The following is a 24,818-nucleotide window of genomic DNA, read 5'->3' on the forward strand; positions in this document are numbered from 1 at the left end:
CGGATGCTATTTTAGACCCGTGCGACAAAAATACAGAATGAGCTGCAGACGTTAACATGACATTTTTCGTGTTTTACAGCTTATTTCACCATGTTTTACAGTTCCGTTTACGGCGCTACCACGCTCGGATGCCGGACAGCGGGACCTAAAACGAACACGACTCGATGCTGTTACGGCAGACGTGATCTGGCAACCGCCGGTCTCATAGTGAGAGAGACTCGCTCTATCCAACAGAATGCGACGGTGACACCAGCTTGCCAGTAACCGAATGGAAAAGGAGCGTCCTTTTACATAAAACTAGTAGGAACCGACATCTCATCATTTTATTATCTGCATGCCTAAGGTTATTTTATTTAGAACGTGTTTCATGCAAATTGTGTAAGAAATCGCGTTTAAACCAGTGTAAGGCTGTTCATAAGGCAGTATTGAACCCTCTTTAGGTGTTATGTATACCTATATCCATAACAACATGTCCATTTTTACGCTTTTACTCTTCCAGAATAATCAACGCCTATCAACAGACCTAAACTCTTCGACGTTGAGCGTCTCAAACATAACCAGCTCGTAAGCTTTTTGCAAGTGGCATGCAATGGACAGGAGGTGGATTATTTGTAGCTATTCGCGAGAATTTTCGAAATTCGAGACTATTTCTCGTCTTCCGCACCATGTTTGCGTTAATTTTCATCAGCATTTCGTCTTGTTGCACGGTTGGTGTCGACCAAGGAATTCAATAGTGACAGCTGTGTTAAACACTGCTGGTTTGACCGATATGGCACTCGGACCGAGGCACGCTGTTACTCTGCAATGTGTCTGGCGATAAAATATATACGCAGGAGTGGCTGAAGGGGGTGTCACACAGCCTCAGTGCGGTGTGTGATTTATTTACAACATGTGATGAACCGTTAAACGGTAAAGTGAGAGCTCTGTTTTCGCCATACAGCTATGCTTGAACCTGTCAACATTTACATGCCTTGTAAACACATATCTAGGGTTGCAATCCAGAGTTCCAGTTAGAGGGCAGGGATGACCCCTCCCGCGCCCAGGCAGGAGTAACCCTTCCCACTTCCAGGCAGCGGTGGCTCCTCCTACTCCTGGCAGGGACAACCCATTCTGCTCCTCTCAAAACATCACGTGGGCCCTCTGGGTCCTCTAGGCATCCAACTATAGGTTCTCTTATAGGCGTCCAGTAGCGGCGGAACACCTTCAATTAGGGGGGGGGGGGGCACTGCCGACTTTTGGTCCCATTCTTTCTATGCAACGCCCATAGGGCTAATGTTAAAATGCTAAAATCAAGGGGGCACGGTGCCCCGCTGCCCCCCCCCCCCCCGTTCCGCCGCCTATGTAGGCATCCTACCAAAGTCATATACGGTATGCCTCGCCTTGCTAGCGTGCATCTGAGCGGAGTGTAAAAAGCGCTGTGGGCACTGGGCAATGGGCATCCTCTAGAGGCCCACCCCGCAGGGCGGGCGTCCAGTGCACAATGGGACCGGAGCGAAAATTAGCGCGACATCGGTACTTTTTCGTATTTCGTGCCCGCTTTTCACATGAAAAGGATGGTAGAATCATAAAAATGGTAATCGGTGTACTTTCTAAGCAATTTCTGATTAATTTAATTAATTAATCATTAATTAATTCATTAATTAATTGATTAATTAATCGATTGACCTGCCCTGACCTCGACTCCGCTCGGTCACGTGATAAGACGGCAGCACCTGTCAGGCCAGGTCATGACGGCACCGGAAATTCCGATAAGCAAATAATGTAGCCACCAAAACCGTGAAGATGGGAATCTGATGGCCTACATGACTATATAACAAATTTATTACGGGTCAGAAAGGTGTATCAGAAACTCCGATAGAAGGTACGGATATGTCCGGACAAAACTTTAATATAGTTGGTACTTGGCAACCATGTTCGATTCCTGAGGTTCTGTTACTCGCGGCTCCCGGCCGCGGCGACCTGGGCCTCGTTTCATAAAGCGGGTCCGTAATTTACGCCGTTTTTTTAGGCTTGTATTGCAAGCGCATGTGAAGTGATAAATTTATTTCCCCTTCTCCCTTCTGTTCTTGCTTGCAAGATAAATGAATTCAACGATTCAAACTATCGTCATCGCTTCACATGCGCTTGCAATACAAGACCAAAAACCGCCGTAAGTTACGGACTCGCTTTATGAAACGAGGCCCTGGAGTAAAAAAATGCCCCTCATTTTCGCTGCCGCAGGCTGACGCAGCTAAATTATACCTACATTTTCTGAAAGGCAATTGATTGGTAAACACCATATTGATAAAAGAACAGCGGGACCTAGCGGGACTTTTTATATCGGCATTCCAGAATATCTATAACAGTAAAATTAACTCACAATTTTTAAAGCACCAAAAAAATTTAACATTTGAAGCGTATTTTACCTATATTTATATATTCCGCTTTGAGTTTTTTCTTCCATCGTGTAGCCCATGGTCTAAACTATCAGGTTAGACGTCGAAAATATTGATAAAGCCGTCTAATAGATATATTTTTTACCTACATTAGCTGCTATTTTTCTCCGTACGAAAACGGGTCTACGATGCTTGGCACAAAACTTTGTGTTTGGGCTGATGTGGCGCGGACGCTGTACACTATGGACGAAAAATATTTGCAGATTCGTGGTCCATGGACATTTCTGAACTACGTGACACAGTTTAACTCAATTTGGGAAAGGTCGCCAAATCCACCAATGTCGCGCTAATTCCGGCCGCGGTCCTATCGTGCAGTGGACCGGTCAGTTACTCCGCGAGCCTACCGCCATCTGACGGCACGACTGTCAACCCACGGCTAGTTCCGTAGTCCGCCGCTAGGCGACTGCCAGTACGGTGCACTGCACAGTGGGGCCCGATGCGGGAAGAGGTTTGTACTATAACCTCCAATCTACTAAATGCGGTAACTACCACTGTACTCGTAGGAGCTACCACTGCATCCGTCATGAATTGATGGATGCGGAATGCGGGTTGACCGAGAGAAAGCTATGCGACTCTCTCTCTCTCTCTCTCTCTCTCTCTCTCTCTCTCTCTCTCTCTCTCTCTCTCTCTCTCTCTCTCTCTCTCTCTCTCTCTCTCTCTCTCTCTCTCTCTCTCTCTCTCTCTCTCTCTCTCTCTCTCTCTCTCTCTCTTCCCGTCACCAGTCCAGTCTACCTGCTCTCTCCGGCCAGAACATGCATAGGCGGCGGAACGGGGGGGGGCACCGGGGCACCGTGCCCCCCCTTGAATTCTGCAAGGGGGGCACCAATAGCAAGGTGCCCCCCCTTAAATTTGATGTATTAGTACCAGGGGCGGATTCGGGAAAACTCCAAGGGGAGGGTCATGAATCGAAGTGGTGCCCCTACCTATACCCAAAATTAAAACCTCAACGGATTTCGGCCACTTAATTTTGGTGGTGCCCTATTTTCATTTTTTATTTTCTTTATTTTTGGTTAGTCGTGTGATGACTGGTGCCCCTGCTAGGCCGCTGGTGCCCCTGGAAAGACTGTGGTACCTACCTACCCTGCCCCCTGACAAGCCTACGGTGGGCCCTGACATGACTTAGGTGCCCATGGGCCCTGACAGGCCCGTGGTGCCCCTGACAGGCCTGTGGTGTCCTTGCTAGGCCTGTGGTGTCCTTGCTAGGCCTGTGGTGTCCCTGGGCCTTGGCAGGTCTGTGGTGCCCCTGGCGAGCCCGTGGTGCCCTTGTTAGAACGCAGGTGCCCTTGACAGGTTTGTGGTGCCCCTGACAATCCTAAAGTGCCAGCGACAGGCTTGTGGTGCCCTTGACAGGCCCATGGTGCCCTTGCGAGGCCGGTGGTTCCCCTGCGAAGCAGATAGTGCCCCTGGCAGGCCTCTGGTGCCACTGGCAGGTCTGTGGTGCCCCTGGAAGACCTGTAGTGCTTTTGCTAGGCCGATGGTGCTCCTGACAGGCCTGTGGTGCCACTGAAAGGCCCGTGGTGCCCCTGCTAGGCCTGTGGTACCCCTGGCGGGCCTGTGGTTCCCCTTTCGGCTGTCAGGCCTGTGGTGCTCCTGGCAGGCATGTGGTGACCCCAGGCCCTAAGTCATGACCCATGTGACCTCCCCCCTGGGATTCGCCACTGATTAGTACTGCGATGGCTTCTTGGGAATTTGATACATGTAGGATAAATGGAATTTATCAAACGACAATAAGGAAGAGACAAACACATAGGTACTTGAGGAGGATCAGCTTAAAGTTAACCACACATAGCAAGGGTGTAATTTTCCTAAAATGATTGTGGGTGCCCAGCTGTAGGGGCGCCCGGCGCCAGGCCGGTTTGGGACGCGATGGATATTCTTCATGTGGGAGCCTAAATTAACACCGAATTTGATAACATTGCTAGCCGAAGGGCGCTTCAAGTGACGTGTCTGACTAAACAAATACACGCTTAAAAGTGGAAACTGACCGGAAGGACGTAAAAAAAAGATGTAGAGAGGCGCCATCCAGTAGGAGGGGCACCAAATGTGGAGGCGCCAGACGTTTCCGAGGGCGCCGTGAGACGATGAAAAGGGCGTCATTCTCTTAGGAGGGCGCCGAGTGATTGAAAACGCTATGAGGTCCAGGGGCGCTAAGAGGCCAGAAGGGCGCCGCACAGTCAGTAGTGCTACGTTGGTGGGGACGTGGGGGCGCCAGATGGTTACGAGGGCGCCATGAGATCATGAAAAGGGCGCCATTCTCGTAAAAGGGCGCCGAGCGATTGAAAACGCTATGTGGTTCAGGGGCGCTGAGAGGCCAGAAGGGCGCCGAACAGTCGAGGGATGCACGGTGAACAGAAACCTAAGGACGCGAGACGGTCAGGAGGGCGCCGTTAGACCATGAGAATGGCGCGGTGCTGTCAAAAGTGCGCCATTCTCCCAGAAGGGCGCCGAGTGATTAAAAACGCTATATTATCCAAGAACGCGAGACGGTCAGGAGGACGCCGTTAGAGCATGCGAAGGGCACCGTGCTCTCGAAAGGACGCTTGCAGCCTTGTAAGAGACTTGTGGGTGCATTTTCATCATTGTGGGGGCATAATTCAGGATTGTGGGTGCATATGCCCCCACAAAGAGATATAAAATTACACCCCTGCATACGGGGGTGAACTGCCGTTTTCGTTTAGTAAAAAAAGTAGATAAAATCATCGTGTCAGGGCTGTGACGAAAAATAAGTGGCCTAAATCCGATGAGAAAACAGGATTTGGGGGTACCCTAGGTTTGGCTCCTTGAGACATGGTGCCCCCCCTTGTCTCAAATCGTTCCGCCGCCTGAACATGTGCCTGTTGTGAGTTCTGTATTGAGAGCACTGTAGAAATAAAATAACACGCTATATATAGGCACTGGAGGGGACAGTAGCGGGCACAGAATGTGAACGTACGTACACACTGGCGGATCCAGGGGGGGGGGGCATTAGGGGCATATGCCCCCTCCGTCAGGAGCCTGGGGAGGGCATTCAGTGCAAGTATGCCCCCCCCCGTTCAGACTTACACTTCTTACGCCTATAACGAGGAACTAAATAAAAATGGATTAGGAAGCCTTCCTAGTAACTACTTTTGTGATCCGAGACGTTTTAGTAACCTCAATTTGGTTGTCATTGCTTTATTTTGTCTAAAAATATGTTGCTTCTTAGTTCTTACCACAGGGGAGTCATGCCGCTTCAACCCTTTTAACCGTTGTCTAACGATGGCACTCATATTGCGCAAACCAGGAATCGGCCGCCGCCTATGCTTGGGAATAGGGACGGTTAGAATATGGTTTAGCTGTATGGCCGCAGCCAGTGCAGCGTAACCGGTGGGGGGGGGGGGGGGCACAAGGGGTGCGTGCCGCCTCATTAGATGCATGGTGCCCTATGGGCCCGAGAGGCCCTGCAGTGCCAATTGGCCGCTCAGGTTCCAAGCGTGCCTTATTTCGACTGAGATAAGACCCGCAGGACTCGTGAGAGCACCCCACGGAGTCACGGGCTCCTGAGTCGCCACACATCACACATCTCCATAAGGGCCCCACTCCGGCTTCTGAGGGCCCTGTGCTGGCCTCTGAGTGACCTTGCTAACCTATTAAGCGTCAGCGCTAATTATGGTCCTTGCTCATACCCGCATGGAACGGCTCCACACTAGTGTCTCTGAGGGCCCATAACGGCGTCTGTGAGCCGTGAGGGTCTCACACCGGCGCCTTTGAGGGCCCAACACCGCCAATCTGAGGGACTAACACCAATGTTTCTTAAGGTCCTACATCGGCGGCGGCTCTGAGGGCCCCACACTGGCGCCTCTGAAGGTCTTACACAAGCGCATCTGACGGCTACCTACCTGCAACTCTGTGGGCCCCACACTGGTGACTCTGAGGGCTCCCAGCGACGCCTGAGAGTACCACGCCGGTCTCCAGGATCCCACAGTGCTCCTGAAGGCCTCCATCCACCCCTCGCTGGCCTCTCGAAGACCCTTTGCCCCCATGCCTGTGTCTCTGAGAAGTAAAGACTCCCACAACGATGCCTTTGAAAGTCTTCACCGGCGACTGTGAGGGCACCACACAGACACGTCTGAGGGCCCTACACCGCCACCTCTGAGACACCAGTGTCTCCTGAGGCCCCACATCGGCGACTCTGAGCGTCCCACACCGGCGCCTCTGGGGCCCCACACCAGTGTCTCTGGCAGCCAGCCACCGGTAACTCTGTAGGTCCTACACCGGTGACTCCGAGGGCCCCACCGGCGTCTGAGAGTACCATGCCGATCTCTAAGGACTCCACAGGGCTCCTGAAGATACTGCAGGCCCTCACTTGCCGGCCTGTGAAGGCCCATTGTTGGCATCATACGGCCCGTCACCGGCCTCTGAGGGCCCTTTGTCGGTCTCTGAGAGGCCCTACTGGGTTATTAAGCATTCGCATTTCGCACCAACAACTCCAAGGGCCCCACACACAGCCATCTGTGAATGGTGTGGGCTTAGCGCCACACCAGTGTCTGAGGCACCACAACGGCGTCCATGTGAGGGCCTCACACCAGCACCTAAGAGGGCCCACACCGGCTCCTTTGTGGTTTCTGCACCAGTGCCTCTGAGGGCCCCACACCACTGCCTCTGGGGAACCCACACCGATACCTTTGATGGTCCCACGCCAGTACCTCTTAAGGTTCCACACCAGCGGCCCTTGGGTCGGCTCTACACACCAGTCATTCTGAGGGCCCCACCGGCCCCACCAATTCTCGTCGATTTCTGGCGCTGCCCGGGTTTTTGTCCCAAAAGCCTCCTCCTCCTGGATCTGCCAATGGGGTCAGGTGTCCTACTATTTTTTTTTTTAAGAAAAAACTCGTGTCAGGGCTATGACGAAAAATAATTGGCCTAAATCCGATGAGAAAACAGGATTTGGGGGTACCCTAGGTTTGGCTCCGTGACCTGGTATGCCCCCCCCCCGCGCTGAAACCCTGGATCCGCCAGTGTACGTACAATGTACATTCACAGAGTGGCACAGAGATGGAGGAAAGGAGAGATCGGTTGATGGATTTTTCAGTCTATATAGTTATACGGCTGAGCGGTACCTATCTGTCGAGCAAAGTGAAAATGATCGTCACTTCGTTTCAGCTCGCCTATTTCATGTTGATGCCATGATTTAGATTTATTCACTTATAGAGGTGACTTTAACACCGTCGAACTCCAAACCTTCGCAGAATAAAACATACCAGCCATAAAGGCTACTTGTCACTGTACTTCAATTATACCATGTTTCTAAAAAAAAAACACACACACAAATCCGCTTAAACTGTACGCGTTCTTTTAGGTAAATACCTACAATATTTATTTTTATTGAATATCACACGTCTAATAACGCATGCAAACCACGGAGCATTACCGTGATGGAAAACTACGTACAAATCTTACTATATTTAATATAGTTCTCACTTCTTCTCAGCGTGCATACCAACAGTTACTCGTAAATTCAACAAATGCTGGTCAGTATACCCTGACCTTGCTGAAGCGATTTCGCTCTAGGGCATCAGTTACTGTCATCCAGTTATGTTCAGAACAAGTTCGGAAGTCTACTTTTTAGAGCCCTGCCACTGTTCATACGCTGTGCTCATACTGCCCGGTCACAAAATGTTGGCACGCCGATACATCAGCCTTGCAAAGATCCGAGTCTTATTTCAACATCACGTGTCAGAGAGACTTCGCATCCGTAAAGCTTCATTATTCAAAATCAACAAATCCAATAGATCGCCTTATGTCAGCGATCTATTGGAACATATCCGAAGGAAGTCCATAGTAGTTACATGCACCGAAACCTCGCCACTCTGTAAATCCGTACTGCACACGATTTCCCATACGAGATACAATGTTGGGATGCACCTTCTCAGTTTCCATAAAATAAGAACAAGTGCAAATATCTGAAAGACGTAATGCAACCTGTTCAACCTTTATACCTACTACTCAGTGTTTACGTTGTAGGTAGTCTGATACACCTGAAAATCGATTATGAGTCAATCAGCACTCTCAGGAGTCACCGATTACCTCTGAGATCACCCAGCAAGATCACGCTCATTTAGCGGGCGTACGCTCCTCCGTCCACGGGCAGCGACACCCCGCTGATGTGAGCAGCATTCTCACTGAGCAGGAACAAGGTCGCGTTCACCACATCCTCTATGGTGGCCAACCGCCCCATGGGGACCGCAGCCACCGCGGCCTCCGCTCTGGCCGGGTCCGACCACACGAACTTTGTCATGTCCGTCTCCACCAGTGCCGGACTGACACAGTTGACGCGAATCCCCTTGGGTCCCAGCTCGAGCGTCATGACGCGCGTCAGGTGATCCAGCGCCGCCTTCGAGGAGCAGTAGAAGGCGAATCCCGGCCTCGTCGTTTTGCCCAGCTGGGAAGACATGTTGATGATGACGCCTCCCTGGCCACGAGCTACCATTCCGCGCGCGATCACCTGCGATACGTTAAAAGTGGCTTTCAAGTTCACGTCGAAAATGATGTCGAAACTTTCCTTACGAGCCTCAAGAAAAGGTTCAACGACCATTATTCCGGCGTTGTTGACGAGACAGTCGACGGGTCCCAGAGCCTCAACTGCCGATCGCGTCGCCTCCCAGTCGCTGAGGTCGCAGGCCACCGTCTCCACCGAGGGACACTCGGCCTTCAGGGTGTCCAGGTGCTCCTGGGTCCGGGACAGGGCGATCGCGTGACCCCCGCAGGCGACCACACGGATCGCCAAGGCTCGGCCGATCCCTCGGCCGGCGCCGGTGATCAGAACACGCTTCCCAGACAGCGAGATCTCCATTGTTCAGACTGGTTTCTGTTACGATGAACGATGGTTAGACGTAGCAAGCGGGTGCTACGTATAACCCTGGAATATGGATGGATTTGTTAGAGATTTATCTTCATCATCTCCCGCACATGGGATTCTGCCAGACGAGAACAGGGTATATTGAGTTAGGGAAGAGAACGCATCAATATTTAGTAACATTTGCGCACCACAGTGGGTGTAATTGTGATTAATCTACAAGGCAAAAGAAACGCAGTTATCTACAATGTAAGCCAACGTACAAGTAAATGATCCTGAAACACTAAAGATAAAAATACTAAAGTAAATTCGGCTAATTGCACCTGGCGACTGTGAAGCAGATGGTCCAAAGCTCTTTGTGTACCTAATTAAGGAATATGATTATGCATGCATGCCATGAAGAGAAAAAAATGTCACGCATGCCAATATTAACCTAATATCACAATTTGATGATTTGATAAAATCACAATGACCAGCAATTATCATCACTTACCTGGTGTGAAGCGGATCGAGACTTTCACCGACACCAAGCGAGCGGTGGGGAGGCAGAACGCCAACTGACTTCGACAGTGAAAGCGACAGGCCAGAGTCATGCCCGGAAATCGACCTTGAATGTGCCACAGCAGTCTACCGGCTGGTTAACAGGTTTGCCGCATGGTCCGGTGAGTTCACTAACACTAATGCATGTGAAACGGGTGGGCCTTGCAGCGGTTAATGTATTATGTACATCTTATGTACATAACGATGCAGTGCAAGGCCTAATATGTCGCTTGGTACAAGTGAAAACCTCATGGAGGGTCAGTCAGATATTGAAATGCCGGACTGCCATGCAGCGGCCATAGCCCATGCACCGATTGCAGCGGTGAGTGTGGGGGCCCAGAGGACGGTCCAGACGTAGAAGTGGTGGCACAGACGGCACAGTGCGCTGGCTGGTCCCGCTCACAGGCGGTGGAACCTGTGTTGGACGGCAGAGAGGTAGGACGATTTTGATGAGGATATCTGAATCTGTCTGTAATAGTTTCTTGGGTAACTTAGAAAAACGAGGGGACCAGAATGCTTTCAAATTGAGTGAAAATGCGTTTAACAACTGAAAAATATGACTTTTTAGTAGGGTCGATGGTAATGCCTTTGATCATAAAAATATCACATGTAAAGGTTACGGTGTAAAACAACGACCTAGGTCTGAGCTGAGCCCGTTATTGGTAAGAACAGGGGGGCGACACGGCTATTCGCGCAATGTATTAATTTATGGGCCGCGCGGGGCCTCGCGATGACGCGGCTGGAGGCAACTGCTCAGCGCGCTAGGATACTTCTGGCGGGGCGGGGCGCTGAACGGTGTGCAATGAATGGGTTATGGTCGGGCCGACAGAGATGAGGTATTGAATTTGAATTGACATCAGCAATCGGGTGGGGAAGGAGAACGTTCCTAATCGAGCTTGGGTTGGGGAAAGCCGAAAATATCGCGATCGGCTCATAGCTCAGACAGGGCCGGGTGCCGTACCATGTGTTGTATACATATTTAGGCGGGCAGACAGAGATGAGTTATTGGATTTAAATTCACCTTACCATCGGTTTCTGGTGGGGTTTGAAAATGGTTTTAGTCAAGCTCGGAGTGGGGCAACCCACTGGCGGATCCAGGGGAAGGCATTTGGGGCAAATGTCTTCCCCCACATTGGCAGCGCCCGAAATCGCTTTTCGAGAATCAAAGAAAACTTCACAACTTTTCTGAGGAAATGTTGGTTTATCACACTGCACAGCAGTGCGCAAGGAATCGAAATCAGAGTTTTTTTTAATTAATTCCGAGAAACCTTTTTAGGGTAAGCCCCCGCAGTGTCCAAGACCGCTTCCTGGATCCGCCAGTTGTGAATAAGTCACGGTCGATACCGAGCTTCGGCGGGACCAGGCGCTGTATACGTTGTTCTTTCAATGAAGAGGTGGACAGACACCTAGCCCCACATCCTACTGCTATGCCCGTGCTTCTGTGGGTGAAGCACTAAAGCATCAAGGAATCCCACAGGACCTGCGAGTCGACGAGGTGGGCCGCTTTGGCCGCCGGGTACTGCAGCTCCCTGGAGTTGCCTGGGACCGATGGCAAAACAACAGCTCCGGCGGTGCCCCTATGGGCCGTAGTAATTAGCGAATTCCTGTAATGTAGAGATCATATCCTCAATAATCTCCATTACCATTTTATATTCCTAAACAGTATGACAGAACAATTATGCTTGCCTACGTTCAGGCATTACCTCTGATGGTCATACGTCCAGTACAACATGTGTTGTCTGTCAAACAACAATCGACGACGGGATCTCTTCTCATTATCTCTTAAGCCATCGGTTGTCAATTCACCCACCCCGTTTCCCTAAAAATAGACGGTCAGATTCGGCCTGGGTCCTTACGACCCCTCTAGATTCGCCAGAGACGGGATCGGATCGCCGTTATTGCACCCGTCTTAGTGTCTTTAATACTATGACAGCTTCGACCACGGACTTCGGACGGGGTGATCGTTCCACGAATGTACGAACCATCCAGGCCTAGAGTGCATCGAGGTTTAAAAGAATGCAGTCTGTAGATCAATAAACATAACAATGGTGGTATACAACCACATTAAAATATCTCCCCGGCTCCCGCAACGTTCCAACGCCCCTCCGTTATGCATTCGCCTTGTGTGTCCGCCGAGCCGGCTTGCCTCCAATGACGTCATCGGCCGGCCGGCGGCGTTCAAGGTCAAACGGCTGGTGTCCTTACCTGGAGTTCTATAGCCTTGGGTAAGAAGACATTGTTTCAAGTCCACAAACGACAAAACAGTGCAATTCAAATCTTTATATCTATATTTCGCATGTGAAATATAGATATTGCGAAATATAGATATAAAGATTTGAATTGCACTGTTTTGTCGTTTGTGGACTTGAAACTGAGCCCGTTAAAATTACCATACATTATTGTTCCACAACAACGATCTAGCCATCTCTGCATTTTAGGCAACTTGTTCTTAGACTTGGACAGCTTAAACAAATTAGACTTAGATAACTTATGCAACTTAGTCAACTTGAGGGAAAAATGCCTGGACATTAAGAGCTATCGATTATTTTTCGCGACATGCTCATCACAAGCTTTTGCAATTTTTTATCGTGTCTGTGATAACAATTTGACCTTCGAGATGACTTCTAGTGATCTACAGACTTTAATACAAACCAACTGTTGTGTCTGCAACATTAAACAAAAGTGCCGGATCTTTCTCATCAAGAAAAAACGGAAACGCAAGCAAACATTTTCATTCATTCGTCGAGCCAAAGCAATAACAATACCACAATGAACCAAGTTTTGAGCCAAATTTCAAATTCCTTTTTTTCCCGTTATCATTTTCTTCACATTCTTCATCAGTGTAACACATTTCATTTTTCATGCGCCTTTTGTCTCGCGCCATCGTTCTAATATGGACTTTGTTCGGACAGAACATCCTCCCCCCTCCACGAGCACGCGCGCGTGAGACGCCGGTATCACTGGACACCGTCAGCAGTTATCTCGCCTCCTCGAGAAGGCATATCTTGGTGGCCGGTCGGTGCACTGTACCACCACGAGCGCGCAGACGAGCTGACCTCACCCGGCCGTCAGGGACGGGCATCACTTCGATCACTCTGCCGAGGGGCCACTGACCCTGCGGCACGTTATCTTCTGCGATCAAAACCAGGTCGCCGGGCGCCAAGTTCCGCATGTCTCTTGTCCACTTGCGGCGACAGGTCAGGCTGGGGACATATTCCTTCAGCCATCTGGTCCAGAACTGGTCTGTCAGAGCTTGTGTTTGTCGCCAGATCCTCCTGCTCGCAGACTCGCCGTTGTCGAAGACGCCAGGTGGCAGACAAGTTACCCGTCGGCCGAGCAGAAGATGGTTCGGCGTAATCGCCTCCAAATCATCCACTTCTGTGGACACATGGGTCAGAGGTCGACCGTTGACCACCGCCTCAACTTCTGTCAGCACGGTCTGTAGCGCTTCGTCCGTGACAGTCAGCTGGCTCAGCACTGCTCTCAGAGCACGCTTAACGGAGGATATTAGCCGCTCCCAGGCGCCTCCCATGTGACACGCACCTGGCGGGTTAAAATGCCACTTAATGCCATCTTGTGCGAGGCGGTCACTGATGGCGTGGACGTTCCATGCTTGGATCTGCCGACGCATCTCCCTCTCTCCTGCTCGCAGATTCGTCCCGTTATCAGAGAACACCTCTTTCGGTCTGCCTCGCCTTGAGACGAATCTGCGGAACGCCATGAGGAAGCTGTCGGTGCTGAGCGAGTGGCACAGCTCGAGGTGCACTGCCCGGGTGGCGAGGCACGTCACCAACAGTCCGTACCTCTTCTCATGCCGTCCTCCCGTCTTGACGAGCATAGGACCAAAAAAATCGAGACCGACGCTGCTGAACACGTGCCGCGTGTCGAACCGCGCCTGGGGCAGATCTGCCATCTTCGGCTGGCACGGTTTTGCGCGGCGCCGGCGACACACCGGACAGCTGTGCAGGACTCTCCTCACCATTGCTCTCCCTCTGGGTATCCAGAACAGCTGTCGCAGATCGTTCAGTGTCTGCTCGACTCCGGCGTGCAGTAGCTTCTGGTGGACGTCCTTCACGATCAGAGCTGTCACGCGGCTGTCCCGCGGCAGGATGACCGGATGGCGGGCGGACTCAGGCAGAGGGGCGTTCACCAGCCGCCCACCGACTCGAAGCAGGCCGTCTTCATCAAGAACTGGAGAGAGCATAAGTAGACAGCTACTCGTGCTGATGGACCTTCCGCTTCTCAGCGCTGCAAGCTCTTGAGTGAACGCCCCACGCTGCACCTCCCGAATGACAAGATTCTGCGCGTCTTGCAGCTCATCAGCCGACAGTGGACCACTTCTCAAGTCGTTCTGGCGATCTTCGAACGAGTGAGATGCCACGAAGTTGATCAGGAATCGCTGCGTCCAGCCGACTACACGCCTGTAGCGCAGCCAGCTTGAGAATCGCTCTGGGTCAGGAATGACCGCGGTTGTCTCTCTGGCTTTGTGTTGAGTAGCTAACACCACTCTAACTTCAGGATCCTCATCAGGTAGCTTATGCTGCTCACTACCAGCCGGCCAGCAGGTTTCTGGCCTCCACAGGAAATCGGGCCCACGGATCCAACGGCTGTCCTTAGTGAGCGCAGAGGCCGTTAGCCCGCGAGAGCAGTCATCAGCTGGGTTGACCTCACCAGGAACGTGTCGCCACTGGCTGGGTGTTGTGTTTCGGTCGGTTCGAATGAAAGAGTTGTATCTAATGAGTTAAACGAGATTTATTCCGAGAACTCTTTCCTGAGTCGTTACGTTAATCACGAAGTAAACAAAACGTAATGGCGTGCGTCGTCTCTGCCTATCCGCGCCAGTCTTGTCGACCGGCGGGCCCAATCAGCTGGCGGCGGCACAGGCGCACTCAGCTACGGACCGGGGCGGGCGGCGGCGGCACGGGCGCACTCAGGACTCGGGCACGAGCCGGGGCGGCGGCACGGGTGCGCTCGTGCGCCAGAAACACACGACAACACACCATCTCCCCCCAAGACGACTGCGGTCGTCTTCACTACGGAGAATAGGTCACACCACCCCAGCGCACGGACAAGCGATCGGGGGGCTGGCGCGCACGGCTGCTCCGGCGCAGCGGGGGCGGCCGCGGTGCGGCTGCTCCGACGGTGGCGGGGACGGACTCGCCGGGCGTTGCGCCATCTGCGGCCGCGCGGGGCGGCTCAGCGGCGGGTGGCCCTCCAGTCTCAAGCAGTGGCCGGTAGGGACGGAGGAATCGCCGATTCCGCCAGAGGACTCTTCCGCTTCCCGTCTTCACCAGGTAGGTGCGGCGCTGCCCGACACCGACCACTACACCGGGGCGGTCCCAGCGGCCGGTGTCACTGTTTTGGATGTCCACACGGCTGCCGATGCGCATCTGGGACAGGGGACGGGCCGTCCCGTCATGGCGGCTCGTCGCCGCCTCCCGGTTCACAGCGGCCTTCAGCTCACACTCAGCAGCAGCGCGCTGCCACTCGGGCGCGAACGCACGGTGGTGGGTCGGCACACACGACCGGATCGGGTGTCCGAACAGCACCTGCGCCGGAGAACGTCCGTCCGCGCGCGGCGTGTTCCTTAGCTCCAGCAGTCCCCGGCTCAGCTGCTCGTCATCCAGCCGGCCGCCAGTGGACGCCGTGATGATGAGCTTTTTCACTGTTTTTACGGCCGCCTCGGCGTGGCCGTTAGACCTCGGGTAGTGTGGGGACGATATTTCGTGTCGCACCTCCCAGCGGCCCAGGAAGCGGCGCAGAGTTCCAGACGTGAACTGCGGTCCGCCGTCCGTGCGCAGAACTGTTGGTACTCCAGTCTGGGCGAACAGCGCGCGCAGCTCGCGGGTCAGATGCTCTGCCGATGCAGTCCGTGGGCAGATGGTCACGTACGGCCAGCCGGACAGTCGGTCTGCATACACCAGATACGTCCGGCCGGCGACATGAAAATAGTCCGCCGAGACCGACTCGAACACACGGCTCGGCTGGTCGTCTTCTCGCCACAGCGGCTCGTTGGCGTGGCTCGGCACCAGCTGCCGGCAGCGCGGGCAGGATGACACCACGTTGGTGACATCACGGTCGATACCCGGCCAGTACACGCAGAGGCGGGCGCGGCGCTTTGTTCTCTCGATGCCCTGGTGCGACTGGTGCAGGCGGTCGAGGATGTCTCGTCGGAGGCGGGCAGGGATCACCAGCCGGGGGCCGTACACGATCAGGCCACCGTCCAGCGCCAGCATGCCCCGCACACCCCAGTACGGTCGAACGGCGGGGGGCACCTCGTGCCGGTGCTCTGGGAATCCGTGCAGAATTGTCTCTCGCAGGGACTCGTACTCGGGGTCGCGGTCGGCGGCGGCTCGGATCCTCTCCAGGCTGGGATCTACGAGCGGCGCCAGGCGCGCACCGTCCTCGATCTGCTGCTCGGCGTGCAGGACTGCGATCACAGCCGCGTGGAGCGTGTCCTCTGCTTCCTCTGAGGCCTCGTCATCGGCGGTCGGGTCACTGGTTGGAGCGCGTGACAGCGCGTCTGGTATCTGGTGCTCGGATCCTTTCTGCCAGCTGGCAGTGAAGGAGTATGGCGTCAGCTTCTCACGCATCCTTTGCAGGCGAGGATTTTCGATCTCACTCAGCTGCTTCTGGTTCAGAATCGGTACCAGCGGCCGATGATCGACGATCAGTGTGAAGTGCGGCAGGCCGGCGAGGTAGATGTGACATTTCCGGCACGCCCACAGCACGGCGGCCAGCTCGATCTCCACCACGGCGTATCGTGACTCGGTGTCCGTGAGGAACCGGGAGCCGCAGTGCACGAGCCGCCAGTCGTCGCCGTGTCGCTGAAGCAGCGCGAAACCGAGTCCTTTGGTCCGGGCGGCGTCCGTCTGCAGCATAGTTGGCAGGCTCGGATCGAAGAACGCCATCACGGGTGGCGCGGCCAGCACTGCTTTGACTTGCAGAAAGGCCGCCTCGTGCTGAGCCGTCCAGCTCCAGAGATGGCGCGCCTTCAGTAGGTCTCGAAGCGGCTGGGCGGCGTGTGCGAGCTCCGATGACAGGCCACCGAGCTGGTTCGTCAGACCCATGAACGATCGCAGATCGGTCACGTTCTCGGGCCTCGGGAAGTCGGCGATGGCTCGAAGCTTCTCCCCATCTGAGGTGTATCCGTCCGGCGTGATACGGTAGCCGCAGTAGTTCACCTCGTGCCTGGCGAACACGAATTTCTTGGGGTTCAGAGTGATACCGCGTTCGTCACAGCGCTGCACCACGGCGATGACGTGCGCCAGATGGTCCCGGTAGGTGGCGTCGTACGCCAGCAGGTCGTCCACCACCTTCACCGTGTTCGGAATATCGCCGAGGGCCGTGTCACCGCGCCGGTTGTATTCATCCCCGGCGGACACGCACCCCTGTGGCGCTCGCAGGAATTTCATACGGCCCCAGGGCGTGATGAAACACGTCAAGTCTTGAGACGGCTCGGCGAGCGGTACCTGGAAGTACCCCATGGCAGCGTCCAGTGTCGTCATCCAGCGGCTGCCGGCCGGGATGTCGGCCACAGCGTCGTGCGGAGGCCGTACTGGGTAGGTAGGCCGCTTTACGAACCGGTTCAGCCGGGTCAGATCGACACACAGTCGCACTCCGGACGGCCGCTTGGCGACAGCGACCATCGGGTGGCACCACTCGGTGGCGTAGTCCACTGGTGCAATGACACCACGGGCCTGCAGTTCGTCCAGCTGGGCCTTGATATCCGCTCTCCAGGCGTACGGCACTGGACGGGCGGCGGTGACGGCCGTTGGAGTGGCATCTTCACGCAGCTCGATTACCATCGATCCGCCGTCCATCTCCCGCAGCGGACCGTCCGAGCTGAATACCCGGGGGTAGTGGGTCACGATCGCGGCTGCATGGGCGGCTATTATCTCGTCAGACGGGTCGCCGTCCTCCTCCCATGTCGGCAAGCACGTTGCCGGCGACGGCGCGGCGTTGCCGGCGGCAACCGCCACGGGCGCCACCGTCGGCGTGTCGGTTATCGTAGATGTCGCTACCTGTCGACCATCTGTTTTGTGCTGCGTCGCGTTCGGGATCTGGGCAGGGAAGTCCGCCGGCAGGATCCCCAGGGCGACCGAATCGAACCAGCTGAGCAGTGTCCCCGTCAGTCCGCTGATGACGTAGACGGTAGCGTCAGCGGAGCGGTCACCCAGCCTCAGCGCTGCGCCGAACGCTCCGAGACAGTCGAGCGGGCGCTGTCCAACGGCGGTGAAATTGGCCCGGTGGTCGGTCTGCAGCCGGGAGAGATCGATGCCGATCGACCGAGCCACGGCGTCGCCCATGACCGTTGCTTCAGCTCCTGTGTCCGGCGTGCATTTCAGCGTGCTGCTCCCGGCCTGGTGCATCAGCTGAATCTCGACTGTAGGCGCGGGACGAGTACAGACTCCGCTGATATGTATGTCCGCGATGACTCGCTGGATATCTCGCCCGTGCGGCCCTCGCCGGCCGCTGTGCGCCGGCGGGCCGCGGGCGGGGCCCGGCGGGGTGCCACCGGCTGGAGCAGCGACGGTGTGGTCCGACGGCACCGGGCGGCAGACCGCTGCAAAGTGTCCCAGTTCGCCGCACGCTCGACAGATGGCGCTAGCGGCGCGGCACGTGTCTGGGTCGGCGTGTGGCCGGCGGCCGCACGTCGGGCAGCGCTGGGCCGACCGCTGCCGGTCGGAGGTCGCGGCGGCGGCAGGGGCGGCACGTAGCCGGCTGCGACCCCGCCTGTAAGCTGACAGGCGCGCCACTGAGTAGCCCTCGCTGCCGCGCAGGTCTTCACATGTGCTCCGTGAATTTTCACTCGCGCGACAAATGTCCACTGCGCGTTTCAGCGTTAGCTCGGGCTCCTCAAGCATACGCCTCACAGCGTCTTCGTCACGCGCACCACAGACAATGCGATCACGAATCTGTGAGTCACTGCAATGCTCGCAGAGGTCACAAAATGAAGCGAGCTCCTTTATTTCGTACAGGAACTCGTCGAAGCGTTCGCCTGGCTCCTGCACGCGCCCGTAGAACTCTCTGCGGTCCACCAGCACATTTCTTTGCTTCCGCAGGTGACCCTCCATGGCGTTCATGACGGTGTCCGGGGTCGCGTCCTCAGTCAGGTCGAGCCCGAAACGGATTACTCGGTGCCAGTCTTCGTCTAGCAAGCTTAGCAGCGCGGCGCGCTGGCCTTTCACGTGTAGTTCACCGGCTCCGGTCAGCAGAAAATAGCCCTTCACCTTCTCCGTCCATACGGTGAACTCACGCAGTGAGGCTGAAGAGGTCAGGTACGGGGCCGGGGTCGCCGAAGCCGGCAGGCGGACGGCTGGGCGGGCGGTGGTGGAACGGCCGTCAGCGCCTCGCTCAGCCCCCGCCGCGTCGGTAGTCGTGTCCGTTCCCATCCCCGTGGAGAGCTCCCTGGACATCAGGCTCTCCATCATGCTCGTCAGGCGCTCCTCACGCTGGGCTGATAGCTCGGCCTGCCTCCGCAGCAGGGCCGATAGTGTCTGCACCTCACTCTCATTCTCACTCATGTCTATATACTTTAAAACTCAATCACTTAATAATTAAAATACCGACCGCGCCATGTTGTGTTTCGGTCGGTTCGAATGAAAGAGTTGTATCTAATGAGTTAAACGAGATTTATTCCGAGAACTCTTTCCTGAGTCGTTACGTTAATCACGAAGTAAACAAAACGTAATGGCGTGCGTCGTCTCTGCCTATCCGCGCCAGTCTTGTCGACCGGCGGGCCCAATCAGCTGGCGGCGGCACAGGCGCACTCAGCTACGGACCGGGGCGGGCGGCGGCGGCACGGGCGCACTCGGGACTCGGGCACGAGCCGGGGCGGCGGCACGGGTGCGCTCGTGCGCCAGAAACACACGACAACACACCACTGGGCTCGGTCAAGTCACGGATTTCAGCAATCCGGTTTGCCACAAATGTGTGGAATCTCTTGCTGTCGTTGGCTATGTAGCTCAAAACCACCTGGCTGTCACTCCAAAACACCACCCGGTGCACCTCTTCAGTGAGCTCTTGGACAACCGACGCTGCCAGACGCACAGCCAGCACGGCTGCCTGAGTTTCCAGGCGTACGATAGATAGTTTCTTGAGCGGTGCGACTCTGCACTTGCCCATGACAAACGCACAGTGAATGGTTCCGTCTGAGTACTCGTGACGCAGGTACGCCACGGCTCCAAAAGCCTTTTCAGATCCGTCACAGAAGACGTGGAGATCTCTTCTCAGAGGGGCTTCTTCCTGAACGCCATACCATCGTGGCAGCTTGGTGTCACTCAGCCGGGGCAGCTCCTCCATCCATGCCGCCCATCGATCAGATTCCTCTGTGGTGAGTGGGTCATCCCAGCCCTGCTGGCAAGACCAGAGTGCTTGCAGCTGCAGTTTGGCTAGAAGCACAAACGGCGAGGTGAATCCGAGTGGGTCAAAAATAGACGCCACGACGCGCAGTATTTCTCGCTTCGTTGCCGGCTGCCGCACATAAGCCAGCTCACTGGGCGCCGTGCTGCTAAGCTCATCCTGCTCGGCATCCCAGGTGACACCCAACACCTTCTCAGTTGGCAGTGTCTTCTCTAAGTCAGCTGTACTGGGAGCCCGCTCCTGCACAGGAATTCCGACGAGGACAGACTTATCATTGCTGAGCCATTTTCGCAGCCGGAACCCGCCTCTTGAAATCAGCTTTGTCACCTCGATTACGATAGTTTTCGCCTGGGCGGGGCTGTTGACTGAAGTTACCATGTCGTCCATGTACTGAAGTCTTCTACCACGATGGCTGCTGCTTTACGACCCTCGGGAGTGTCTTCAGCCCTCTCTTCTGCGGTCTTCTTCAATACGAAACTCGCTGAGGCGGGTGACGAGCGAGCTCCGAAGATGACCCGGTCCATTTGATAGGTGCTCGGGGGTCTGTCTGTCTCTAGATCCCGCCACAGGAACCGGAGTGCCGGCTGATCCTCTTCTCGGACCGCCACCTGCAGGAACATCTGCTCAATATCGGCGATAAGAGCCACTGGCTGCTGGCGGAAGCGAAGCAGCACTCCTGGGATTTGTTTCAGCAGGTCTGGGCCTGTTAGCAAATTCTCGTTGAGAGATGTGCCTGCAAACTTCGCCGCTGCGTCAAACACCACCCGGAATTTACCAGGTTTGCTCGCGCTGGTTACCGCGTGGTGCGGCAAATACCAGCACCTCTGATGATGCTTCTGTAGTTCCTCTTCGGTCAGCAGACGGGCGTAGCCTTTATCCAGATACTCTCTCATAGTGTCGCGGTAAGCTGCAGCCTTTTCTGGTGCTCGTCGGAGCGCCTTCTCCGTAGATTCGAGGCGGCGCAGGGCCATGCTACGGTCATTGGGCAGGGGGGCGCAATCAGGTTTCCACAGAAGGCCGGTTTCATACCTGTCACCTCTCCACTTGGTGGTGGACTCCATCATCTCTTCCGCCAGTCGATCTTCATGAGAGCGAGGCTGCTTCATATTGTACCTTGTTCCAAAAGCCTCGGTAGACCAGAAGTCTCTCACTAGAGCTTGCAGCTTCTCTTCGCCTTCACAGCGGTGGGCCAAATGCAGCACTTCTCGGGAGCCGACCGGTAGAAGCTGTGCCACGCTGCCCGTCAGACACCACCCAAAATACGTCCGGATGGCTGCCGGCTGGCCTGGCCCACCTACTCGGGCCTCCCGCTGGAGAATCGCCTCCAGCACATTAGCACCTAAGAGTAATTCGATCTTCCGTCCGTTGGTGTCTGGAATCGAGATGCCTTCCAGGTGTTTCCACTGAGCCCTTCTTGACCAATCGACTCTCTGCGGCCGGATATTGAGCTGGGGAACGGAGAAGACTTCGGGCACCTTTACAGGCTCACATTGCCCGTCTGCCGACAGCGGAGCCACCTGCAGTGACACCTTCATTGTAGGCCGGGTCATGCCGGTACCCTCAACGTTACCGAGCGTGAGCTTCTCCGTCGACCCAGTCACCGACAGATCCCGAAGCACGCTCTCAATGCATAATGATGTGCCCGCTCCCGAGTCGAGCAGCGCGTGCGTGTCGACGAACTTCCCAGCTGGGCCGAGTACTCTCACGGGAACCACTTGCAGCAGTGCTTTACGTGGCCCGCTCGTTGCATCCAAGGCTGTCGCCATCACACTTCTCGGCTGGTCAGCAGCTAGTGCTGGAGCATCCTGCTCCTCTGAGCGCCGACTCGAGCGATCGGGCACATGCAGCAGTGGGTGATGTTTCCCACGACAGCCGTTCTCTCCACAGATCAACTTCTTTCGACACCGGCTGGCCCAGTGTGACTCGCCGAGACAGCGATAACAGCGTCTGTTGTCACGCGCGAGCTGCAGGCGGTCGACTGGCGCCATGGCTTTGAAAACTGGACAGCAATCCAGATTGTGCGCCTCTCCATCGCAGGCCGGACATGGAGCGGGCTCTGTTGCCGTCGCTGTAGCCAGAGTGGTGCGCTGGCTGCTGCCTCTCCGTCGACCGGCTGGCTCTGCCGGAGCCACCCGCTGCGTTCTGGGCATCATCACCTCCCGCTGTCTAGAGACACTGAGCGCGCGGCGACCAGCCAGCACCAGCGGTCTCAGCCACTGGTCAACGTCTCCCAGCGTGGGACGACGTGGTGCCATCTTCAGCTCCACCTGGCCCCACTGCCAAGCCAGTGACCTTGGCAGCTTTTCTAGGACCTGGTCCAGGTTTGTTACTGCAGCGAGGTCAGCTTCGAAACCTCTGGCGGACAGAACACTGACGGCGGCGTGGAGGGCGCGAGAGAACCGCATCAGGCTCTCGACATCATTTTCCTTTATGGAGTGATGCTTGAGGACACCATCAAGGGTAGCTGTTACAACCGCGCGAGGGTCCCCAAATTGCATATCCAGCTCTTTCAGTGCCTCTTCATACATGTTGCCGTCACATAAGAGCCCACGCACTGCTTCTCTCGCTTCGCCTGTCAGACAAGACTGCAGGTAGGTCAAACGTTCGGTGTCTGAGAGAGCGCCGTTATCATGCACCAGAGCCCGGAAAAGTCCGCTCCACCGTGGCCATTCGAGTGGAGAGCCATCAAACTCGTCCAGCGTTATCTTGGGCAGTGATGAGGTCCGGCGCTGGCCGTCACCGCACGGCAGCTCACTCAGCCAGCGCTCCGTGCGCTCCCGGGCGTCAGCATTTGCATTTTGTTCAGGCAGGTGAGCTCGCTGGGGCCCTGCAGCGGACTGAGATCGTATCTGATTCACATCGGTTAACTGCTGCATCTGACCGTGTCTTGATATGACACCGGAGGGCGGCCTAGGGTCTGCCGGCGCTCCATTTCCCTCTCTGTCTCTATCTTCAAATACCAAATCGTTCGGGGACTGGGACTTCAAATCGTCGTCTTCCATGAGCCGCAATTCTAAAGCATCGATTTCGGCGGCGTCAGCAGCCCTCTGAGCCTCTGCCCGGGCCTCCTGTATCACGAGTTGGGCCTCAGCCTCAGCAGCGGCGGCGGCAGCGGTGGCCGCCCGTCTTCGTGACTCCAGCGCTCGTTCAGCTTCATCAGCCGCTCGTCTGGCCTGGAGCGCCTTCAACTGGGACACCTGAGCCTTCCTGCGCTTGGCACTGGCTGTTGAGGTGCTGGTTCCAGCCTCACTCCTCGTCTTCAGGCTGGCCTCCGACGTACTCGTATCTCCGCTCATTTTTACGTTACGAAAATATGAAACTCGTTAAAAGTCCTCAAACCTTAAAATAATAGTTCTGCATTGGTTACGTTAGTTCGTTACAGTGTTATGCGCATATGTTTCAAAATCTAAATACTGATGCAAGTTCTGAGTTCAAATGCTTAAGTGCGTTACGTTAATTCTGAATCCGGCCCGGAGGACCATAATGTTGTGTCTGCAACATTAAACAAAAGTGCCGGATCTTTCTCATCAAGAAAAAACGGAAACGCAAGCAAACATTTTCATTCATTCGTCGAGCCAAAGCAATAACAATACCACAATGAACCAAGTTTTGAGCCAAATTTCAAATTCCTTTTTTTCCCGTTATCATTTTCTTCACATTCTTCATCAGTGTAAAGCCTAAGCTACACTAGCATGAATTCCGACGTTTTTTCGGTTTCTGCGGGATTTCGGTTCGCGTCGTCAAGTTCGCCTCATAGCGAATGCATTGCGCAAGCTACACTGCCAGTCTGGCGTCCCGTGGAACGAAAACCCGCAAAAACCGACGAGTCGGAACCGAAAAAAAGTTCAGAGCTGTGAACTTTTTTTCGGTTTCTGCGGGATTTCGTTTTAGTGATGAATGATTAGAAGTGATTGTTGCTAATAATAGTGTGACGATGGAACAGTTTCAACTGTAAATAATGAAAATGGTGTAATTCATGATTAAAGAAGACAAGATGTGTTTCAAAACTCATCATTCTACTTCAAATATGATAATTGTAATTAAGCTGACAAATGATTATGATCGAAAATATATTCTTGTTAGTTGTAAAATCTTTAAAACAATTATTTAATTATGATTTTGTTAAAACACGACAACATTTAACATGAATAATTAATTAATTTGATCACTTATCCATCACTATGCTATAAACAACACCGTCCACGCGGCGGCCGCCCGGAACGAAAAAACGCAGAAACCGTAAAAACGCGAAAACCGAAATCACGCAGAAACCGAAAAAACGCTGATAGTGTAGCCTGAGCTTAACACATTTCATTTTTCATGCGCCTTTTGTCTCGCGCCATCGTTCTAATATGGACTTTGTTCGGACAGAACACCAACCATGCACATTGTAAAATCATTATTGCGGCCAAATCGGCTTGCCGCTTTGAGGCCCAGGAGTCGAGCTGTACTCAATTACCCATGCACGATGTACATTGCACATACATAGTACGTTTACGTGTGCACAAAGCAACATTAACCTCATTTCAGAGAACTAGCGCCACCGCAGCCCCACAAACATCCATTTTCAATATCATTGTCCACATATCCTGTCCACACCCCGCACACTCCTCTCGTCCCTTAGCGGCGAAAATTCGACGTTCAATTCAATTCCACCGGTCGCA

General features: G+C 54.5%; 3 protein-coding genes across 3 annotated transcripts in view; 1 reads left to right on the forward strand and 2 right to left on the reverse strand.

Annotated features, from left to right (window-relative positions):
* Positions 1–7,470: 7,470 nt before the first annotated feature.
* LOC122381013 (L-xylulose reductase-like) lies at positions 7,471–9,949 on the reverse strand. The gene is made up of 2 exons (XM_043364690.1): positions 9,743–9,949; positions 7,471–9,312 (listed from the first exon to the last, which is right to left on the reverse strand). The coding sequence occupies exon 2, from the start codon at positions 9,244–9,246 to the stop codon at positions 8,512–8,514; it is 735 nt and encodes a 244-aa protein (XP_043220625.1). The 5' UTR covers positions 9,247–9,312; positions 9,743–9,949; the 3' UTR covers positions 7,471–8,511.
* Positions 9,950–10,113: 164 nt separating this feature from the next.
* LOC122381015 (L-xylulose reductase-like) overlaps positions 10,114–24,818 on the forward strand; it is a 32,709-nt gene continuing 18,004 nt past the window's right edge. The window contains exon 1 of the mRNA XM_043364694.1: positions 10,114–10,224. The gene's annotated coding sequence lies outside the window, so the exon portion shown is untranslated. The remainder of the gene's footprint in view (positions 10,225–24,818) is intronic.
* Positions 14,485–19,316, reverse strand: LOC122380993. Its single transcript, XM_043364644.1, has one exon. The coding sequence runs from the start codon at positions 19,314–19,316 to the stop codon at positions 14,823–14,825; it is 4,494 nt and encodes a 1,497-aa protein (XP_043220579.1). The 3' UTR covers positions 14,485–14,822.

Source organism: Amphibalanus amphitrite, unplaced genomic scaffold, assembly GCF_019059575.1.
Source record: "Amphibalanus amphitrite isolate SeventyFive unplaced genomic scaffold, NRLGWU_Aamphi_draft 000111F_arrow, whole genome shotgun sequence".
NCBI lineage: Eukaryota > Metazoa > Arthropoda > Thecostraca > Balanomorpha > Balanidae > Amphibalanus > Amphibalanus amphitrite.

Bases quoted from the DNA above. Each gene is read 5' to 3' on its own strand.
- LOC122381013 (XM_043364690.1), bottom strand. From the start codon at position 9,246: ATGGAGATCTCGCTGTCTGGGAAGCGTGTTCTGATCACCGGCGCCGGC.
- LOC122380993 (XM_043364644.1), bottom strand. From the start codon at position 19,316: ATGAGTGAGAATGAGAGTGAGGTGCAGACACTATCGGCCCTGCTGCGG.